This window comes from Mustela nivalis (genome assembly GCF_964662115.1).
Source record: "Mustela nivalis genome assembly, chromosome: 2".
NCBI lineage: Eukaryota > Metazoa > Chordata > Mammalia > Carnivora > Mustelidae > Mustela > Mustela nivalis.
Window position 1 is genome coordinate 36574286 of NC_139021.1, and position 20742 is coordinate 36595027.

The window sequence follows — 20742 nt, forward strand, 5'->3', positions numbered from 1 at the left end:
ATAATAGTTGGGGACTTTAACACTCCCCTCACTGAAATGGACAGGTCATCCAAGCAAAAGATCAGCAAGGAAATAAAGGCCTTAAACGACACACTGGACCAGATGGACATCACAGATATATTCAGAACATTTCATCCCAAAGCAACAGAATACACATTCTTCTCTAGTGCACATGGAACATTCTCCAGAATAGATCACATCCTCGGTCCTAAATCAGGACTCAACCGGTATCAAAAGATTGGGATCATACCCTGCATATTTTCAGACCACAATGCTCTAAAGCTAGAACTCAACCACAAAAGGAAGTTTGAAAAGAACCAAAATACATGGAGACTAAACAGCATCCTTCTAAAGAATGAATGGGTCAACCGGGAAATTAAAGAAGAATTGAAAAAAATCATGGAAACAAATGATAATGAAAATACAACGGTTCAAAATCTGTGGAACACAACAAAGGCAGTCCTGAGAGGAAAATATATAGCGGTACAAGCCTTTCTCAAGAAACAAGAAAGGTCTCAGGTACACAATCTAACCCTACACCTAAAGGAGCTGGAAAAAGAACAAGAAAGAAACCCTAAGCCTAGCAGGAGAAGAGAAATCATAAAGATCAGAGCAGAAATCAATGAAATAGAAACCAAAAAGACAATAGAACAAATCAATGAAACTAGGAGCTGGTTCTTTGAAAGAATTAATAAAATTGATAAACCCCTGGCCCGACTTATCAAAAAGAAAAGAGAAAGGACCCAAATAAATAAAATCATAAATGAAAGAGGAGAGATCACAACTAACACCAAAGAAATACAAACAATTATCAGAACATACTATGAGCAACTCTACGGCAATAAATTTGACAATCTGGAAGAAATGGATGCATTCCTAGAAACATATAAACTACCACAACTGAACCAGGAAGAAATAGAAAGCCTGAACAGACCCATAACCAGTAAGGAGATTGAAACAGTCATTAAAAATCTCCAAACAAACAAAAGCCCAGGGCCAGACGGCTTCCCGGGGGAATTCTACCAAACATTTAAAGAAGAACTAATTCCTATTCTCCTGAAACTGTTCCAAAAAATAGAAATGGAAGGAAAACTTCCAAACTCATTTTATGAGGCCAGCATCACCTTGATCCCAAAACCAGGCAAGGATCCCACCAAAAAAGAGAGCTATAGACCGATATCCTTGATGAACACAGATGCGAAAATACTCAACAAAATACTAGCCAATAGGATTCAACAGTACATTAAAAAGATTATTCACCACGACCAAGTGGGATTTATTCCAGGGCTGCAAGGTTGGTTCAACATCCGCAAATCAGTCAATGTGATACAACACATCAATAAAAGTAAGAACAAGAACCATATGATACTCTCAATAGATGCTGAAAAAGCATTTGACAAAGTACAGCATCCCTTCCTGATCAAAACTCTTCAAAGTGTAGGGATAGAGGGCACATACCTCAATATCATCAAAGCCATCTATGAAAAACCCACCGCAAATATAATTCTCAATGGAGAAAAACTGAAAGCTTTTCCGCTAAGGTCAGGAACACGGCAGGGATGTCCATTATCACCACTGCTATTCAACATAGTACTAGAGGTCCTAGCCTCAGCAATCAGACAACAAAAGGAAATTAAAGGCATCCAAATCGGCAAAGAAGAAGTCAAATTATCACTCTTCGCAGATGATATGATACTATATGTGGAAAACCCAAAAGACTCCACTCCAAAACTGCTAGAACTTATACAGGAATTCAGTAAAGTGTCAGGATATAAAATCAATGCACAGAAATCAGTTGCATTTCTCTACACCAACAACAAGACAGAAGAAAGGGAAATTAAGGAGTCAATCCCATTTACAATTGCACCCAAAACCATAAGATACCTAGGAATAAACCTAACCAAAGAGACACAGAATCTATACTCAGAAAACTATAAAGTACTCATGAAAGAAATTGAGGAAGACACAAAGAAATGGAAAAATGTTCCATGCTCCTGGATTGGAAGAATAAATATTGTGAAAATGTCTATGTTACCTAAAGCAATCTACACATTTAATGCAATTCCTATCAAAGTACCATCCATCTTTTTCAAAGAAATGGAACAAATAATTCTAAAATTTATATGGAACCAGAAAAGACCTCGAATAGCCAAAGGGATATTGAAAAAGAAAGCCAACGTTGGTGGCATCACAATCCCGGACTTCAAGCTCTATTACAAAGCTGTCATCATCAAGACAGCATGGTACTGGCACAAAAACAGACCCATAGATCAATGGAACAGAATAGAGAGCCCAGAAATAGACCCTCAAATCTATGGTCAACTAATCTTCGACAAAGCAGGAAAGAATGTCCAATGGAAAAAAGACAGCCTCTTCAATAAATGGTGCTGGGAAAATTCGACAGCCACATGCAGAAAAATGAAATTGGACCATTTCCTTACACCACACACAAAAATAGACTCAAAATGGATGAAGGACCTCAATGTGCGAAAGGAATCCATCAAAATCCTTGAGGAGAACACAGGCAGCAACCTCTTCGACCTCTGCCGCAGCAACATCTTCCTAGGAACAACGCAAAAGGCAAGTGAAGCAAGGGCAAAAATGAACTATTGGGATTTCATCAAGATCAAAAGCTTTTGCACAGTAAAGGAAACAGTTAACAAAATCAAAAGACAACTGACAGAATGGGAGAAGATATTTGCAAACGACATATCAGATAAAGGACTAGTGTCCAGAATCTATAAAGAACTTAGCAAACTCAACACCCAAAGAACAAATAATCCAATCAAGAAATGGGCAGAGGACATGAACAGACATTTCTGCAAAGAAGACATCCAGATGGCCAACAGACACATGAAAAAGTGCTCCATATCACTCGGCATCAGGGAAATACAAATTAAAACCACAATGAGATATCACCTCACACCAGTCAGAATGGCTAAAATCAACAAGTCAGGAAATGACAGATGCTGGCGAGGATGCGGAGAAAGGGGAACCCTCCTACACTGTTGGTGGGAATGCAAGCTGGTGCAGCCACTCTGGAAAACAGCATGGAGGTTTCTCAAAATGTTGAAAATAGAACTGCCCTATGACCCAGCAATTGCACTATTGGGTATTTACCCTAAAGATACAAACGTAGTGATCCAAAGGGGCACGTGTACTCGAATGTTTATAGCAGCAATGTCCACAATAGCCAAACTATGGAAAGAACCTAGATGTCCATCAACAGATGAATGGATCAAGAAGATGTGGTATATATACACAATGGAATACTATGCAGCCATCAAAAGAAATGAAATCTTGCCATTTGCGACAACATGGATGGAACTAGAGCGTATCATGCTTAGCGAAGTAAGTCAAGCGGAGAAAGACAACTATCATATGATCTCCCTGATATGAGGAAGTGGTGATGCAACATGGGGGCTTAGGTGGGTACGAGAAGAATAAATGAAAGAAGATGGGATTGGGAGGGAGACAAACCATAAGTGACTCTTAATCTCACAAAACAGAATGAGGGTTGCTGGGGGAAGGGGGTTTGGGAGAAGGGGGTGGTATTATGGACATTGGGGAGGGTGTGTGTTTTGGTGAGTGCTGTGAAGTGTGTGAACATGGTGATTCACAGACCTGTACCCCTGGGGATAAAAATATATGTTTATAAAAAATAAAAAATTATATTAAAAAAAAATAGAGAAAAATGGGTAGAGGAAAGAATAAGTGATTATTAAATGAAGAAATTAATAAAGAAATATCAGATGAAGAAAACAGATGTCATATAAACATTTTCAAGTATAAACATGAGATACTAAATCTTAGTAATAATCAAAGAAAAATTTTTTCAAATAAGTAGAATTTTTCACATATCAGATAGGCCAAGACTAAAAAACTGATAATGCATATGTAGCTCACACACACATGCATACACATGCACACACATATGCATGTGTGCACATACACTGTAGAGTTGCTAATCATAGCAAACAGTAGAAAACCTAGACATTAATCAAAGGATTGATGCCTAAATAAACAATAGTAATCCATCAAATTGTTTAGAAGAATCGAGAAAATCTATATATACTGAAATAGTAAGAGCCATTTTATATTGTTAATAGTAAAAAACGAAGTGGGTTAAGCATCTTTTCATAGACTGGCCATTTGATTCTTCTACAAAATATTTACCCACTCTTTTTTTTTTTATTAGTTAATGAGTGTTAATGTTTGTCACATGTAGAAAGTATTTCCTCTTGGTATGGTAGCTGTCCTTAAAATAAATTCTGATGTTTTTTGCAAGCATACTTTATAGATGTGAACAAAAATCTATTAACTTTTATTTAATGGATTTATCCCTAGGTGATCACATATTTTCCTATAGTTTCTTAAAACATTTTTAACATTTTGTTTTTGCCTTTAGCTGTTTAGTATTTCTAGAGAGCACTGTTTTATGAAAAATGGGGGAAAAATGCTCAGCCTGACAATCAACCATAAGCATGTTAAAGCAAGAGGTTTTTAAATTCATCAGCTTAGCATAAATTAAAAATACTGATAATATCTTGCATGGGGGAGAAAGAGGAGAAATGGATCTTCCTATGTATGGTTGATAAGAGTGTAAATACTGTATTTCTACACAAGTAGGGGAGAGGTTGAAAATGAGTGTCTACCCAAATCCTAAATAACCATGCCCTTGTAATCAGAAAGGCCACACAAAGGACTCTACCTTAAAGAAATACATCTACCTGCATACATATATATGTACATATTGGGGGATGATCATCTTTAGGACGATCCTAAGCATATAATGATATATGGACCTACATTCACAGCTGAAGAGGTAAACAGGAAGATGCACCAAGCATCTTAAAAAAAAAAAAAAAAAAACTGAAGTGAAGGGGAGAGAAAAAAAGCATGTCAAAGGATATTTTGATGTTCTATGTTCATCAAGGTATAGAGGGTGGAAGCACAATATTCTGATACTGTGGATGAGGGTTTTCTAAGTAGGGAAGATAGGTTTTGTGCAGGTTGCTTCTCTTTTCATAGAAGTTACAGAGCCTGGCCATCTGGCTCCCAGCCTTGGAGTCTGCACTGGGGCAATTACAGGGGGATATGACTTAATGGAGATGGAATAAACAAACTGGCAATAGTAGGAAGCAGAATAGGAATTTGGAATTTAAAAAAATGTGAAAGTCTAGGAAATCCATGCAAAGTGCCAAACTTTCAAAGACTGTTTTCCCCCCAAATTACTGGTTTAATGATATTGTTGGTTTAATATGGCTACACAACTGATTTGAAAGTACAGATGTATTTATAGAGCTGACAGAAAAGAATAACTAAAATGAGGAATATTCAGGAAAATACAGGTTGCATGGTTGATGAATACTGATGTATGACAGGACAGTGGCTACTCTCCCAGTTTTACTGGGAGATGCCTCTAGTCACAGCAGTTAGATGAAGCGGCAGTAGTAGCAGAAAGGTCTGTCAGAATCCCACAGAAATAGCTCAAGTCTGGAAGTCACTATTTAGTCCCTTATGTTCTACTGGCTAGATGATGAGGGGCATGACTTTTAGACTTCTGTAATGTCTTCAATTTAACTTCTCCTTAATTCCATCATCAAGTCTCAAAAATGAGATTCATATTACACATTCCTCAGGGTCAATGTAGCTGGGAAAGTACCAGATAAACTAAGATTAGAGAAGCCTGTGAATATAATATAAATAGAATGACAGATAGGGATGATTACTTCATACTGGAAGCTCCTTCAGACTTTTGATAGTTTTCTTCTCTGTACTGAGCAAACATCTATTTGTTTGAGCACAGGAAGCTCTCGGGCAGAGTAAACTCCTGCTGATGTCGATGAGCACATTTATGCTGTTGTCCCTAAACCTAAGAAACAGGAGATAGTGGTATCTTTTTCTTATTTATTTATTTATTTATTTATTTATTTATTTTTAAAGATTTTATTTATTTATTTGACAGAGAGAAATCACAAGTAGATGGAGAGGCAGGCAGAGAGAGAGGGAAGCAGGCTCCCCGCTGAGCAGAGAGCCCGATGCGGGACTCGATCTCAGGACCCCGAGATCATGACCTGATCCGAAGGCAGTGGCTTAATCCACTGAGCCACCCAGGTGCCCCTCTTTTTCTTTTTTTAATAAAGATTTTATTTATTTATTTCACAGAGGTCACAAGTAGGCAGAGAGGCAGGCAGAGAAAGAGAGAGAGAGAGAGAGAGGAAGCAGACTCCCTGCAGAGCAGAGAGCCCGATGTGGGGCTCGATCCCAGGACCCTGGGATCATGACCTGAGCTGAAGGTGGAGGCTTTAACCCACTGGGCCACCCAGGTGCCCCAGATAGTGGCATTAGGAGTTGTAGAGTGAGGTAAATGGGTCAGAACAAATGACAAATTGCTCATAGCCATAAATTTTGTTCAAAATCAATGGGAATTCGCTTCAACAAGACAATTGTATTGACAAAATTATACTATTTGGTTTCCTTCTGGGTTGACCCGGCCTTCAAAAGAAAATACTTCTTCATATCAAGTCACAAAGAACACCCAAAGAGAAGATTCAGGAAGTCTCCAGTCCATTCACAGATGGATCAAGATATTATTAGCTTACACAGAGACTTACTTCAGATTGTATTCTCTGTATTTGTAGATTACTTGCTCTTCTTCACAAACCTTCATGTCACTTAACTGCTTGGGAGGTCCTCTTCTGAATCTGATAAAAGTGGTCTTTGTACTGCTGCTCATTATTATTATTTTTTAAACCTTAGCAAATATTCACAAAGTATGTTTTTGTCTAATATTTGAATTATATAAAATATAACATGATTCAGTGTGACCAACTCTTACTTTCTTTGCAATCTTCTACTTAACAAAAAGTTTGTTTCCCAAGCTCTCATAGAACAGCTGCATGCTACAGACTTTGTAAGCTTTATTCTACTACTTTATTCTACTTTGCTTTGTTACTCTGTGTGGCAGGAGTTTTTTGTTTTCTGGGTTTTTTTTTTTTTTTTTCTCCCCATAACTAAGCTGCATTTTTACTAAGGTCCCAATGAGAAGACATTTCCCAGATGTCAGTGATAATTTCCTCATTTAAAGATTGACTTAACACTGAATGAAGTCCAGCTACTTTTATACCAGATACTTCTAAGTGTTAGCCATTGCAGAGACAATGTTTTCATTTCTTTCACCATGTGAATAATGAACTTCGAATTTTTTAAAAAACCCCATGCCATAAGAATTTATTTGAAAGCTAAGTCTCTCTTTTATTTTCTTCCTCATTCTCTCCCTCTTCCACAACATTTACTTTTATCAGTCTTGGGTTTACAGAACAGTTGATAATCTGTGCCTCTTTCTGCTCTCCCTTGGCCACTTTTGTGCTCAAGAACATCTCCATAAGTAGGCTGATTAAGGAAGGCAGAAAGTAGTTAGCCCAGTGGTGATTTCCCTGGCAGTTCCAGGCAAAGATTTTGTTGTGCAAGATGCAATTAACTATAGTTGCAATAATGCTTTTGCCCCTTTGATTCAACTGTCTTGGGATACCTTTATCCTTTACATTTTTGCAGAAAATGAATGCTAACGCAAATACAGAGCAAAGTCAAGGACACAAATTTTCCTTTGATGGAAAGTTCTCATAAACTTATGTTTCTGGAAAAAAATGTTATTAATTGAAATTTGGGGGATGAGTACTGAAAAATAAACATTTGATTGTCTTTTGGCATCCCTCATTTTAACCATGTTTTCTCCAGTAAGTAAATAGTTTGCCATCTCCCTCTCAGTATTAGCTTCTTGCCGTATTCATCTAATTAATCTGATCCTGTTGCTGCTGGCAGTCCTGGGTAACAAAATCCTGCTCAATATTAGTAACAACTTTTGAAATTACATCATGCTTTAATTTCTAATCCTATTGATGCTAATGTTACCATCCCTAAATCATTATGATTAAAATTAATGTGTTCCCTAAGCTACTGTTGCAGATTTAAATTTCAGCAACTTTTTGCTCCAATGCCATATTGCACTGTTTTCTGACAGTACAATTCCTCGGAAGCATAAAACGCTTGTATGATGTAGCACTGCAAATAGCCTCAAGATTTAGTTCTGTCTTCATTTCGTTAGTTCCACAGAGTCCAAAAGGATCTACTGTCTGTTTTTTAAAAGAAAGAAGACTAGATTTTATTCACTTTTTGCAAAGTCTCCAATGACCGGTTATGGTTGCAAGCATGCTGCAGTCTGCCATAGGGAATGAGCCCAGGCCAAAGGCACATGGATAGCTGCTCAGGGAGACTGGTTCTCTTTGGCCTGAGGTAGGCTGGTTTGTTATGTTTATGAAATAACATTTAAGTGACTTCTGATGAACTCTTGAGGGACAAACAGCAGGTGAAAGGATACTGTCATAGGGAAGAGGTTTAGGAAATAGATTGCCATTTGACCTAGGATTTACTGAACATGGACAGTCCTACTTTCATTGAGCTTTTTCACAATTTTTTTCCATAGAAGAGTTTACATCAGTTTATAAAACAGTAGAAAATTCAGGGTAATGAAAAGAACGTGAACTTTGGAGGCATACAGATCTGGGTTTAAGTCCTGACTCCTTAAAGTGGGTAAATTTAATTTTAACTTCACAGAGTCTCAGTTTCTTAGTTTCCAAAAATGGGGATAATGGGCTGAGTTGTTGAGAATATTATATCAGATAATATGTGTAACATGGTTTGTGTGGGACACATCATGGTAAGACTTCAATGAACAGTCACTATTTTGTTTCTAAAACACAACCTTTAAAGAAAAGAGGAGTACGTGTATGCAGTGTCTTTCAAAGTCTACTCTTCCCAGTTTTTGTTTTTGCTCTACAATTTAGAAAAATCTTTTTTTTCACTGATCTGAAGAGGAATATAACAGATAAAAAATAAAACACTGTCTATTAGTGGAAATTATATCCAATTTCGATCTTAAAAAACAGAGTAAGCTTATTTATATTTAATTCCTAAAATAATAACTACTTAGGCTTAAAATACTAGTCAATGTAGTTCACTTTTCTATTAAATACTCCTGGCTGAGGAGAACTTATTGACCTAAACATTTCCCTGCACTTGGGTTCTGGTAATTATCAAAATTATAGTCTTACATTCTTTTCCATCCCTTAGAAATATCTGGCCTATGTATGAATCAAGGAAGTAAATCATCTGTAAGCCAAAACAGACTCCTTTCAATTTTTTAAACCAGGAGTTCGAGACTCCTTTTAGTAAGGTATCTGGGTATATCAAGTTTTATACAAAGAAAAGATTGGGATGACACTTTAAAATCATTTTCGGTGTTCAAAAACATGGTCAGTGCATCGGAATTTCAATTTCATACAGCTTTCTTTTGTTAAAGAGGATCAAGCAGAGTTAACAGCTTGTCAGAGGGGAAAAGGAAAAAGTACCTATAAGAGAAGCAGGTTAGTAGGTGACGTCTTAGAGAGATTCCCTATTCTCCCATCCTCTCTCCAAGTTCACTGAGAAGATGCTCCTAGATGGTCTTTTACCTTAATCCTTTTGTGCAAAGTCAAGAATACACAAAGGTGTTTCTTAAAAGAACTTGAATAAAATTTCAAGAAAAGCATCTACAGATGTATTTACCTCTACCTATGAAATTGATATTGTTAAAGCTCCAAAGGGTCCTCTTCTAGAAGCCACTAGTGTGCTTGGTTTGCCTGTACTCAGAGGCTGGAAGTGTCTCTCCCTACAGTGAGAGGTCATAATCAGGACACCTTTTGACCACCATCTATAAAAAAAAAAGGCAAAGCTACATACAGGCTTACTGAGTTTCTCATATTTTCTATATTTATTTCATGATCCTTAGTTTAAATGGCTATCTTTTTCTTTTCCTTTTTTTTAAAAATTGTAGCTACAGAAGCAAATGTAGTCCATAAAATCCTCAGAATGCCTGAAAATTAAATTGTGAAGGAACCCAGATCCTTAAAACACAGTCAGGATTCAATGTCAGAACAACAAAATCAATCAAGAAACCAGTTCTAAATTGCTGCGGAAGCGAGGTAAGTGCCACCATCTTTTTGCTGATACCCAGGCATTTGACCTATGCTCTGTACCATGTGTCTCATAAGATGTGATGGGAAGGGAAAGAGGAAGTTTCCTAGTTTGAAATCCCAAGCCTGGAGCCTAGGAGAAGAGGAAGAGGAAGGATTAAAGTGGCTGCTTTACATGTGTGTGATCATCAGTGCCCATTGGCTCTTACTTTTAGAAACAAGTCTTCCATATCTTGCTATGAGGAACTACATTATTTATATTTGATGATGCTGACCAGCAGATAATATGTGAAATATCATTTCAATTTATTTTCTATGCTGTTTTGTGGTATTCTTGATTTCTTTCCTATTTGGCTGTTTTCATGTTAAATTCTAATATGGGTTTCAGATGTTTTACAGGACATTTGATTATATATATATATATTTTTTTTTCAACTTAATCCTAATAGCCTTTTGTCTGTTCTGAGTAAAGTCTGAGTTCTGTAGCATTGAAAGTTAATTCAGTGGCTTTAAATAATTCCTCCTATTTCTCATTTTAAGTAAATGCTGATGATTGGGATGGATGCCAAAAGGGCCAGGATAGTAGTCTTTCTCCTGTTCAAAAAGTGAGGTCTAGTAAGCTCTTCCTTCAACTCCTAATAACTACAGAAGTCCCCACTTGCAGTTGATTAATATTTCATAGTTCTAAGGTATTTCATAAATATCTCATTTGGAGCTAAGATTAAACCATGAAACTACAAAGACCAGGTATTATTAAACCCATTTTAGATATAAGGAAACTAAGACACCAAGAACTTTACTTATTTGCATCAAAGAATCTTGGTATTAGAGCCAAAACTAAAAGTCAAAATTTCTGATTTCCATTCCAATATCCTTTGCCATATGTTAATTCCCTCTGCTCGCTGGGGTCAACTTCTTATGTAACAGTCTCCCCACAACTCTCCTTGAGTGATCCACTAGAGTTTCTCTCACTTATGAGACCTACTTACTTGCTGATTTCTGTCAAAGTAGTAATTTCATTTCATATTACTGGCCAGCAAGAAATGTTCCCAGCAGCTAAATTTTCAGATAAATGTTCAAGTTGTGATCATTATGACATTAAAGTCACAGGTTAATTCGAATCCTTTCCAGAGACATTAGCAAAACCTTTAATTCTAAAGAGACATGTAATTCAATCCTTCTCTTAAAGTCACAATAACTAAATGAAATCAAGATATGATTTATGAGGTGTAAGAAGGCAGTTTATGATTTTCCAACTGTTGGTTTACTCAGATGTCTTCGGCACATTTTTTGCAGACCTATTCATGAAAGGATAAAGAAGCCAATTACTGTGACTGAAAATTTCAAAACTACACAATAGCCATAAATTGCACTAAAATGATGTGAAATTTTTTTGGGGGGCTAATTACAACCACTATTTTAAACTCAACTTAAAGATGTTAAGAATGATGATAAAAGCAACAATGGCAATATTAACATTCCTGGAGCCCTGTGCTACACACTTAGCTAAGTGCTCCATCCATACATACATATCACTTAATTCTCACATCAGTTCTAGAAGGTTGCTACCACTGTTCTCCGCCTGTTCTAGGTAAGTGTTAACCACCTATTCTAAATAACTTGTCTGAGGTCACATGGCTGTTAAGAAAAGCCAGGCTGGGATTAGAACTCAGGACTGACTGACTCCAAATCTTGAGCTCTATTCCGTGTTTGCCTCTTAATTAGATATAAAGTCATATATGTAATGTTTATAAGACTTTAAAATGTGGAAAGTATCCCATACTATAGATAAAATGTTGTGGATATTTTTGTCATACCCAGAAATATATGATTACCTGATCTTTCAGTATAAATTCTTTTTTTTTTTTTTCAGTATAAATTCTAATCAAGTTTAATTTCTGTATTTTAGTCTACCCAATGTTTGAAAAATTACAGGAAGGTAAGGAAGCTGCAGGATGGCTGAAGCAACTGTCTTCAAATCGGTTTGTTCCTGTTACCTAATGAGTAATAAGCTACCGGACTAACTGACCATGTGCTGAGGAAGTGTGGGGGTTAGTTAAATTCCCTTGGAATGGTTCAAATCCTTCACAACTGACCAGATGGCACAGTCATTTCTCCAGAAATAAACAAAAAGCCCCAAACAAACAAGAAGAGAAATGACTTTTTAAGTCTGCCCTGGGCTGCATAGTCAAGATATGAGGCAATTTCAAATCTGGACTGCATTACCTTAAAATAAAATAAATACCAAATTTTAAATATTTATAAACACAACTAATACGATTATGTTAAAAACAACTACATACATCTTTACTTAAATGAGAACTGCCAATATTACAGCTGCTGCATATAGAGGTGCTGGCAGAAGATCTCATTTCTGTTAGAGGTTGCTCCAGGTAAGGACATGGGAAAGCCCACTGTCACATTATTTTCACATTTTAAAAAGAAACTTGTTGACTCACAGATGTATTATCTACTGGGACTAGATGGAAGATCATGCACAGGATATTAACAGTCATAAAAGAAACTCAAGTTGATAATTTAGGCTTGAGATAATCTGCCATTTTAAAAATTATATGTATACTTACAGGTATAAACAAACCACCATATATACACTTACAGGTAAAGCTGGCATAATGTAAGATCACAAAATTATGAGGATTGGGATTATACTTTATTAATCTTTCAAAAAAAATTTTTAAAAGATTTTATTTATTTATTTGACAGACAGAGATCACAAGTAGGCAGAGAAGAAGGCACAGATAGAGAGGGAAGCAGGCTCCCTGCTGAGCAGAGAGCCCAATTTGGGGCTCAATCCCATGGCCCTGAGATCATGACCTGAGCTGAAGGCAGAGGATTTAACCCACTGAGCCACCCAGGTGCCCCTAATCTTTCAAAACTGTAAGTAAATGTCATCACTTCTGTTTCACTTCAGGTTTCTTAAAAAAAAAAAAAAAAAAAAGGTGTAGGGATAGGTACAAATACAGATTTCATTTAGCATCTGTTCTGGGTAGGCTCTCATAGAATTCAGGTTTTTCAACAGGTATGTGCATAAATGGCATATATAATAATACACACACACACACACACACACACACACACGTACGTATCAGTCACATGAACTGAGAAGACAGACTGACATGAGGGACAATGAATTTCACAGCACTTCTAACTTCTAACTTGATTTTATAATATATGAAAGGATATCCCTCAGGACCACAGAGAAATAACACAATTACCCCTCAGTATCTGAACATGTTCTTTGCTTGATGGTGACATGGGCAGAATCAAGCTAATGCTGACAATTCCCTGGAAGCAGTTTATTCATTACAATATATTAATTGATCTGTGCTCACAGATGTAAAGATATTGAAGTGTCACTTTTGGAGGAAATCATGTACTAAGTTTCTCAGAAAACCATGTCTTGGCAAATAGTCTACAAAACAGTTTTATTATTTTATAATTGCGGGACTTCTGGTGCCAGCCAGAATCATAATAAGCTCACTGCAACCTAACTCTCATGCTGCTTACAATCAAAAACTTGAGAAAAAATACAAAAAATAAATGCCTGAGGACTGGGAAAAAGTAAACAACAATAATGCAGATTGAGGAGGGCAGTCAAACTTGCAGATGTGACCCCTACAGTGATGGGTTTCCTGCTTTGTTTTGTTTTTCTTCTTTTCTCTACTTTGAGAGGGAGTCTTAGGTTGTGGTGTGCAGTGACGGCAAGAACAGCTAAAGTCCTTGCGTCTGGGAAACAAGGCTCCTGTGGTTTTAAGGGCATAGGAAAACCCACTGCCTTTTATATTTCTTTTTTTTTAAAAAAAAGATTTTATTTATCTATTTGACAGAGAGAGAGAGAGGCAAGTAGGCAGAGAGGCAGACAAAGAGAGGGGGAAGCAGGCTCCCTGCTGAACAGAGAGCCTGATGCGGGGCTGGATCCAGGACCCCAAGATCATGACCCGAGCTGAAGGCAGAGGCTTAACCCACTGAGCCACCCAGGCGCCCCTGCCTTTTATATTTCTTTCTCTTTCCTGGTTTTGCCCCAAGGGTGGGCACAGTGAGTCTGGGCAGGGGGGAGGTTGGGGGTAGCTAATGTAATGGCTGGGCCATGGCGGCAATGACACAGCATTTAAGATTCTAGCAGGTGTTATAACTATGCTTCAGGAGGTAAGGTAAATATGCTTGAATGAATGGAAATACATAAGTTCTTAGAAGAGAAAGAGAAACTACAGAAAGGAACAAATTAAAATTTTAGAACTGGAATATTCAATAGAAATTATTTAATATGAAGAACAGAGAAGAAGAAATAAAGTAGGAAAAAAGAAAAAAAAAAAAGAATGGAGTCTCAGGGACCTGTGGAATAATTCTAAAATTTTAAATGTTGGTGTCCTCAAAAGAAGAGGAGAAAGATTGGTGCAGAAAAATACTTAAAGAAATAATAGTTAAGATGTTTCTGAATTTGGTTTTAAAAAGCATAGTTATAGGGGCGCCTGGGTGGCTCAATGGTTTGGGCTGCTGCCTTCGGCTCGGGTCATGATCTCAGGGTCCTGGGATCGAGCCCCGCATCGGGCTCCCTGCTCCGCGGGAAGCCTGCTTCCCTCTCTCTCTCTCTCTCTGCCTGCCTCTCTGCCTACTTGTGATCTCTGTCTGTCGGATGGGTAAATAAAATCTTTAAAAAAAATAAAATAAAATAAAAAAATAAAAAGCATAGTTATAGAGTTAAGGAGCTCAGAGAACCTCAAAAAGGATAAATTCAAAGAAATCAAGCCTAGATGCATTATAATCAACCCATAGTAATCTAAATATAAAGAAAAAAAATCTTGAAAGCAGCTAGAGAAAATCAATACATTACATATATGGAAACAATGATTGTGATTATTATGGATTTCTCATCAGAAGCCACAGAGGAAAGAAGACAGTGGAGCAGTATCTTATAAAGACTCCACTAAAAAGACTATTAGAAGTAACAAATGAAGTCAGGAAAGTTGCAGGATAAAAAATTAATATACAAAAATATGTGTGTATTGTGTTTCTATACACTAATAATGAAAGTAGCAGAAAGAGGAATCAAGGAAACAAACTCATTTACAATTGCATCAAAAAGAATAAAGTATTCCAAGGATGTAAAAGAACTGTACACTGCAAATGATTAGACACTGATGAAACAAATTAATGATGATGCAAATAAATGGAAAGATATTCCATGTGCATAGACTAGAAGAATTAGTATTATCAAAATGTCCATACCACCAAAGCAATCTATAAATCAGAGCAGTTACTAACAAAATTCTAATGACAACTTTCATACAACTAGAACAAATAATCCCAGAATTTGTATGGAACCACAAAAGACCATGAATAGCCAAAGCAATCCTGAGAAAGAAGAACAAAGCCAGAAGTATCAGGCTCCCTGATTTCAAACTATACTACAAAAATATTGTAATCAAAACAGTAGCAGTGGGGGGGGGGGGCGCTCCTGGGTGGCTTAGTGGGTTGAGCCTCTGCCTTTGGCTCAGTTCATGATCCCAGGGTCCTGGGATAGAGCCCTGCGTCGGGCTCTCTGCTCAGTGGGGAGCCTGCTTCCCTCCCCCACCCGCTCTGCCCCTCTTTCTACTTGTGATGTCAAATAAATCAATCAAATCTTAATAAAAAAACAAACAGTAGGGCACTGGCATAAAAACAGATACATAGATCAGGCTTAGAATAGAAAGCCCAGGGGCGCCTGGGTGGCTCAGTTGGTTGAGCAACTGCCTTCGGCTCAGGTCACGGTCCTGGAGTCCCGGGATCGAGTCCCGCATCGGGCTCCCAGCTCCATGGGGAGTCTGCTTCTCCCTCTGACCTTCTCGCCTCTCATGTTCTCTCTCACTGTCTCTCTCTCAAATAAATAAATAAAATCTTTAAAAAAAAAAAGAATAGAAAGCCCAGAAATAAACCCATGCATATATGTTCAACAAAGGAGTTAAGAATATACAATGGGGAAAGGATGGTCTCTCCAATAAATGGTATTGGAAAAATTAGACAGCTACATGCAAAAAGAATGAAACTAGACCACTATCTTACACCATATATAAAAATCAACTAAAAGTGAATTAAAGACTTTAAATATAAGAACTCAAACCATAAAATTCCTAGAAGAAAACATAGACAGCAAGCTCCTTGATATCAGCCTTAGCGGTGTCTTTTAGATATGACTCGAGACCAAGGAAGCAAAAGCAAAAATAAACAAAGGACTATATCAAACTAGAAAGCTATTGCACAGTAAAGGAAATCACTGACAAACTGAAAAGACAACCTACTGAATGAGAGAAGACATTTAAGTCATACATCCAATAGGGGGTTAATATCCAATTACATAAAAACTTGTATAATTTAACAAAAAAGTAAACAATCTGATTAAGATATGAGCATAGGATCTGAAGAGACATTTTTCCTAAAAAGACATACAGATGGCCAACAGCCATATAAAAAGATGCTCAACCTCACTAATCATGAGGGAATTGCAAATCAAAACCACAATGAGATATCACCTCACACCTGTGGGAAAGGTTATTCCCTAGAACACAAGAAATAACAACTGTTGGTGAGGATATGGAGAAAAGGGAACACTTGTATACTGTTAGTGGGAATGTGAATTAGTGCAGCCACTACAGAAACCAGAATGAAAGTTCCTCAAAAAGTTAGAGCTACCACGTGTATACAACACACACACACACACACACACACTCTCTCTCTCTCTGAAATACTACTCAGCCATTAAAATGAAAGAAATCTTGCTACTTGTGACATATGAATGGACCTCGAGGGTGTTATGCTAATTGAAATAGGTCAAACAGAGAAAAATACCATATAATGTCACTTAACATATGGGACTGAAACAAAACAAAACAAAACCCAGATTCATAGATACAGAAAACAGTTGGGCAGTCATCAGAAGGGAGGCCTTCATGGGTGCAGGAAATTAAGAAGTACAAACCTCCAGTTATAAAATAAGTTAAGTCTTGGGGATAAAATATACAGCATAGGGAAAACAGTCAACAACATTATACTAACTCTATAAGGTGACAGATGTTAACTGGACTTACTGTGGTGACCATTTCATACTGTATACAAATGTTGGCTCACTAGGTTGTATACCTCAAAGTAATATAATATTGTACTGTATCTCAATAAATAAAAAAGAGTATAAGTACTGCAGAAAGATATAATATGTCACCTCTTTCATTTTTAACTTATAAACTTTTTCCAGACCTTTCTTAGAAAGTTAGCTTCATCAGATCAGACTCAGGAATCCAACAGATCTTGTTTTGAATTTTAGCTCTGTTTATTCCTAGGTCTATAATCTTGGACATGTTATTTCACTTCTGCAAACTTTAGTTTCCTTTTTTCTAAGACGGGATTATATATAACATTTCCCATAGAGCTGTTAAAAGGATTAAATGAGATAATGCATTGAAGAAGTTAGTACAACGTCTGGCACAGAAGGAGTACTCAGTAAGTGCTCATTGCTTCTTCAGTTTTTTTCACTGTTCTATTTTAATTAGTTACTTTCTGATGAATGTCTCCAAATCTTGAAATTCATTTTTCAGAAATGTGATCATTTATACTGATAACTCTTTTTGGATAATGTACATGTCCAAGTAGACACATTTTGTGTAGAGAAAGGCACCCACAAGGATATTATGCAAAGCATGCTCCTGGGAAGGTATGGGAGTCTTTTTCCTCCCACATGGAACCCCCTGTAGTCAACTGGTTCATAACCTTCACTCTAAGCTTCATCTACTGAAACTGGGTTCCATGTTGGCCCATATACAAGCATTTTAAAACTTTTTAAAAATATATTTTTTATTTTTTTTAATTAATTTTTAATTTTTTATAAACATATATTTTTATCCCCAGGGGTACGGGTCTGTGAATCGCCAAGTTTACACACTTCACAGCACTCACCAAAGCACATACCCTCCCCAATTATTTTTTATTTTTTTTTTTAAAGATTTTATTTTAAAGTAATCTCTACAACACCCAACATGGTGTAGAGATCTCCCAACTCTGAGATCAAGAGTTGCATGTCCCACCAACTGAGCCAGCCAGGCACCCCCAAAGGATTTTTTTAAAACAAAAAGTAGTATAATATTTCAGCCTAAGAATTAATTATAATTCAACTGCACATCTTTGATATGAGTCCTGATAGTTCTGTTGAACTCAGTTATTAGTATCTCTTAGTAGAGGTCAGTGAAGCGACCCACCTACAAGCAACGACAGCTGAAAAAATTGCAGGAGGGCCCTGGAATTCAGATTTATTTTCCCATTCCTGCACCTAGTTTTGGCCAATGCTGAGCAGACCCCCCAAACAGGGATCAGGTACACAGGCATGTGTTCCTGAATCATATAAAACATCAACCTTAGCACCATGTCCATCTTCAGTGCCCCTGAAGTCCCCACTGCATTGTAGGCACTCAGTAAACGAGGACTTGTCTGAGGAAAGGAGGCAGTCAGTGCCTGCTGGTAAACGTTTAACAACTGGCTCTCAGAGCAGGAGAGTTGACTGATGGCATTTGCCAACATATGTGGCAGAAATATTCTCACCGTAGCCGATTTAAACTACCAGTGGTTTAACAACTGTCTTTCAAAGTTCCTAAAAATTTTACAGTTGGCCCTTGCAAGCCAGTTTGAGCTAGTTCCAGCACATCAATGGAGAGAGGGCGAGCAGGCCGTCTAGGAGGTAACCCTAGGATATGCTCTTCCTTAGAAACAGCCTAGTTTCTCTTTTCTGAAGTAGAGGACCCGTACGATGATTCAGCAAAAGCCAAAGGCCCCTTTGACCTTATTTCCTTGGGCTGAAATGAAATCCTGATCCCCACACCTGTCACCTTCTCTCCAGGAGCCTGCCGTGTAAAATGGTTCTCCTTAATGCCAAAAACGAACCAGCTTGACTTGTTGGACAGATTCTCCAAATGCCTCACTGCTGGCTTCCATCTGCTAGATGGGACCACCTGATAGCAATAAAATGCCTGATTTATACCTGAGCTTGCTAGGACCTTCTTCCAATACTGAATCTTAGATGGCCCAACTACCTTTTCCAGTTTCCCTGCCGAATCTCTAATTCTACATTAACTCAGGGAAAAGGTCTCTATACCCTGTTTGACCCTATTTCCACTGGCCCTTGCTGTTTAATAGCCAACACGTTTTAAATCTGAACTCCTGATCATTTTCTTAGTCTTAAAAGACAACAAGCTTCTGAAGTTCAATATAATTATTATAATATAGGATTCTCTCTGGTTATAAGAGAGGTATGGATGGAGAAACAAGAGCCAGTTGGCCAATACCACAAATAAATGTGTTTGCTATACATGTAATAAACATCTTTAAACCATCTTACCTTACTAATAAACCTTCTCAAATACATTTACTATAACGCGGTTAGAGCAAGCTGATTAGATTAAAAGAATACCAAAACAATAAACTTCCATTTTCTAAGGTGTTTTTTTTTTCAACCTGAACAGCTGCATTAATATGAAAAGCATACCTACGGGGTATTAATACGAAAAAACAAAAAGCTTGACTTCCCAATCAGTGGAAATTCTTAAGCATTTCTATAGGCCAGAAAGAACCTCTTTCATTCAGCTCTTGAAATAAAAAATGAATATTCAGAGGCACGTTAACAACGCTGAGGCTAAACCTCGATACATTTCAAACATTTTCTTAAACGTGATTCAGCTGTGGGACGTGAACTTTACATATTTACGTATTCCTCGGAGAAAAGAAGTCTTGTCTGGTCTGCCAGCTGTTTTCTGTTTGATCGATCTTGATACGTTGGGAATAAAACTTACTAGGTAGTAGTAGTTATTAGCACTCCAGTAAATTCGAAGGCTCTTACCTGTACATTTGTAATCAGAGGCTACCCCTTTAAGCACAGCATCAAAAATGGATATTTCCACTCGCTGCTTTCTGTGGTGACAACTTAGAAGCAAAGAAGGCTGGGACACAATAAAGTATAAAAAAGGTTCCAGCTGCAAGTCACCGGTTCCTCTCCGTCCAGGCTGCCGAACGATAGTTATACCGAGTGCTTGTCTAGCAGATGACCTTGTGGCCGCATGAAGACTTTCAAGAGAGATGACCCCTAGTTTTTTCCCTGAAGGAAAAGCTACGCTGGGGCTCAAGAGATATTCCGCTGTTACGGTAGAAATACATGGCTGGCTGGGCTTAGCAACATCTGAATCAACTTCTGGGAGATTTAATGAACTCTTGCCTGTTTTTTCATTATCCTTATGCTCTTGCGATTTTGATTTGGGTATGGCCGTACAGGAATAGGTCATTAGTGAGATTCTACTTGCAGTAATGAATATGTCAAAGGGAATAAAATTGAGATTTTTTACGATTGACGACTGGCGTGAGGGACGGGCGATGCGATGCTGGCTGGTACCGCTGTGCTGTTCTATTTGTACTATTCGGATTTTAACACTGTCACTGCCGATTCCACTATCCTGAGCGCCACTGTACCGGGAGGAGGTTTCAGCCATGCTTCCGTCAAATATATCTGTTTTTTTCTGTTCTTGTCTAGAGATCTGTAAGGAGAAAGAAAGTATTTTAAACTGGTTACGTTCCAAGTGTTATTATACATAAAGGGTGTTATAAATATGTTAAAAATGGCTCTAGCATAACTTGTACCAGAGTGATCATAAAAACAAAGGGACTCTTCAAAAAACTATTCATATTAAAATGCCAAGGAAAT

The 20742-nt window shown here is 37.5% G+C and overlaps 1 protein-coding gene across 1 annotated transcript in view; it reads right to left on the reverse strand.

Moving 5' to 3' along the window:
* Positions 1-20742, reverse strand: part of VPS13B (vacuolar protein sorting 13 homolog B) — a 714200-nt gene that overhangs the window by 197909 nt on the left and 495549 nt on the right. Inside the window, exon 29 of the mRNA XM_082719962.1 lies at positions 19888-20575. Within this exon, the coding sequence (XP_082576088.1) occupies positions 19888-20575 (688 nt within the window). The remainder of the gene's footprint in view (positions 1-19887; positions 20576-20742) is intronic.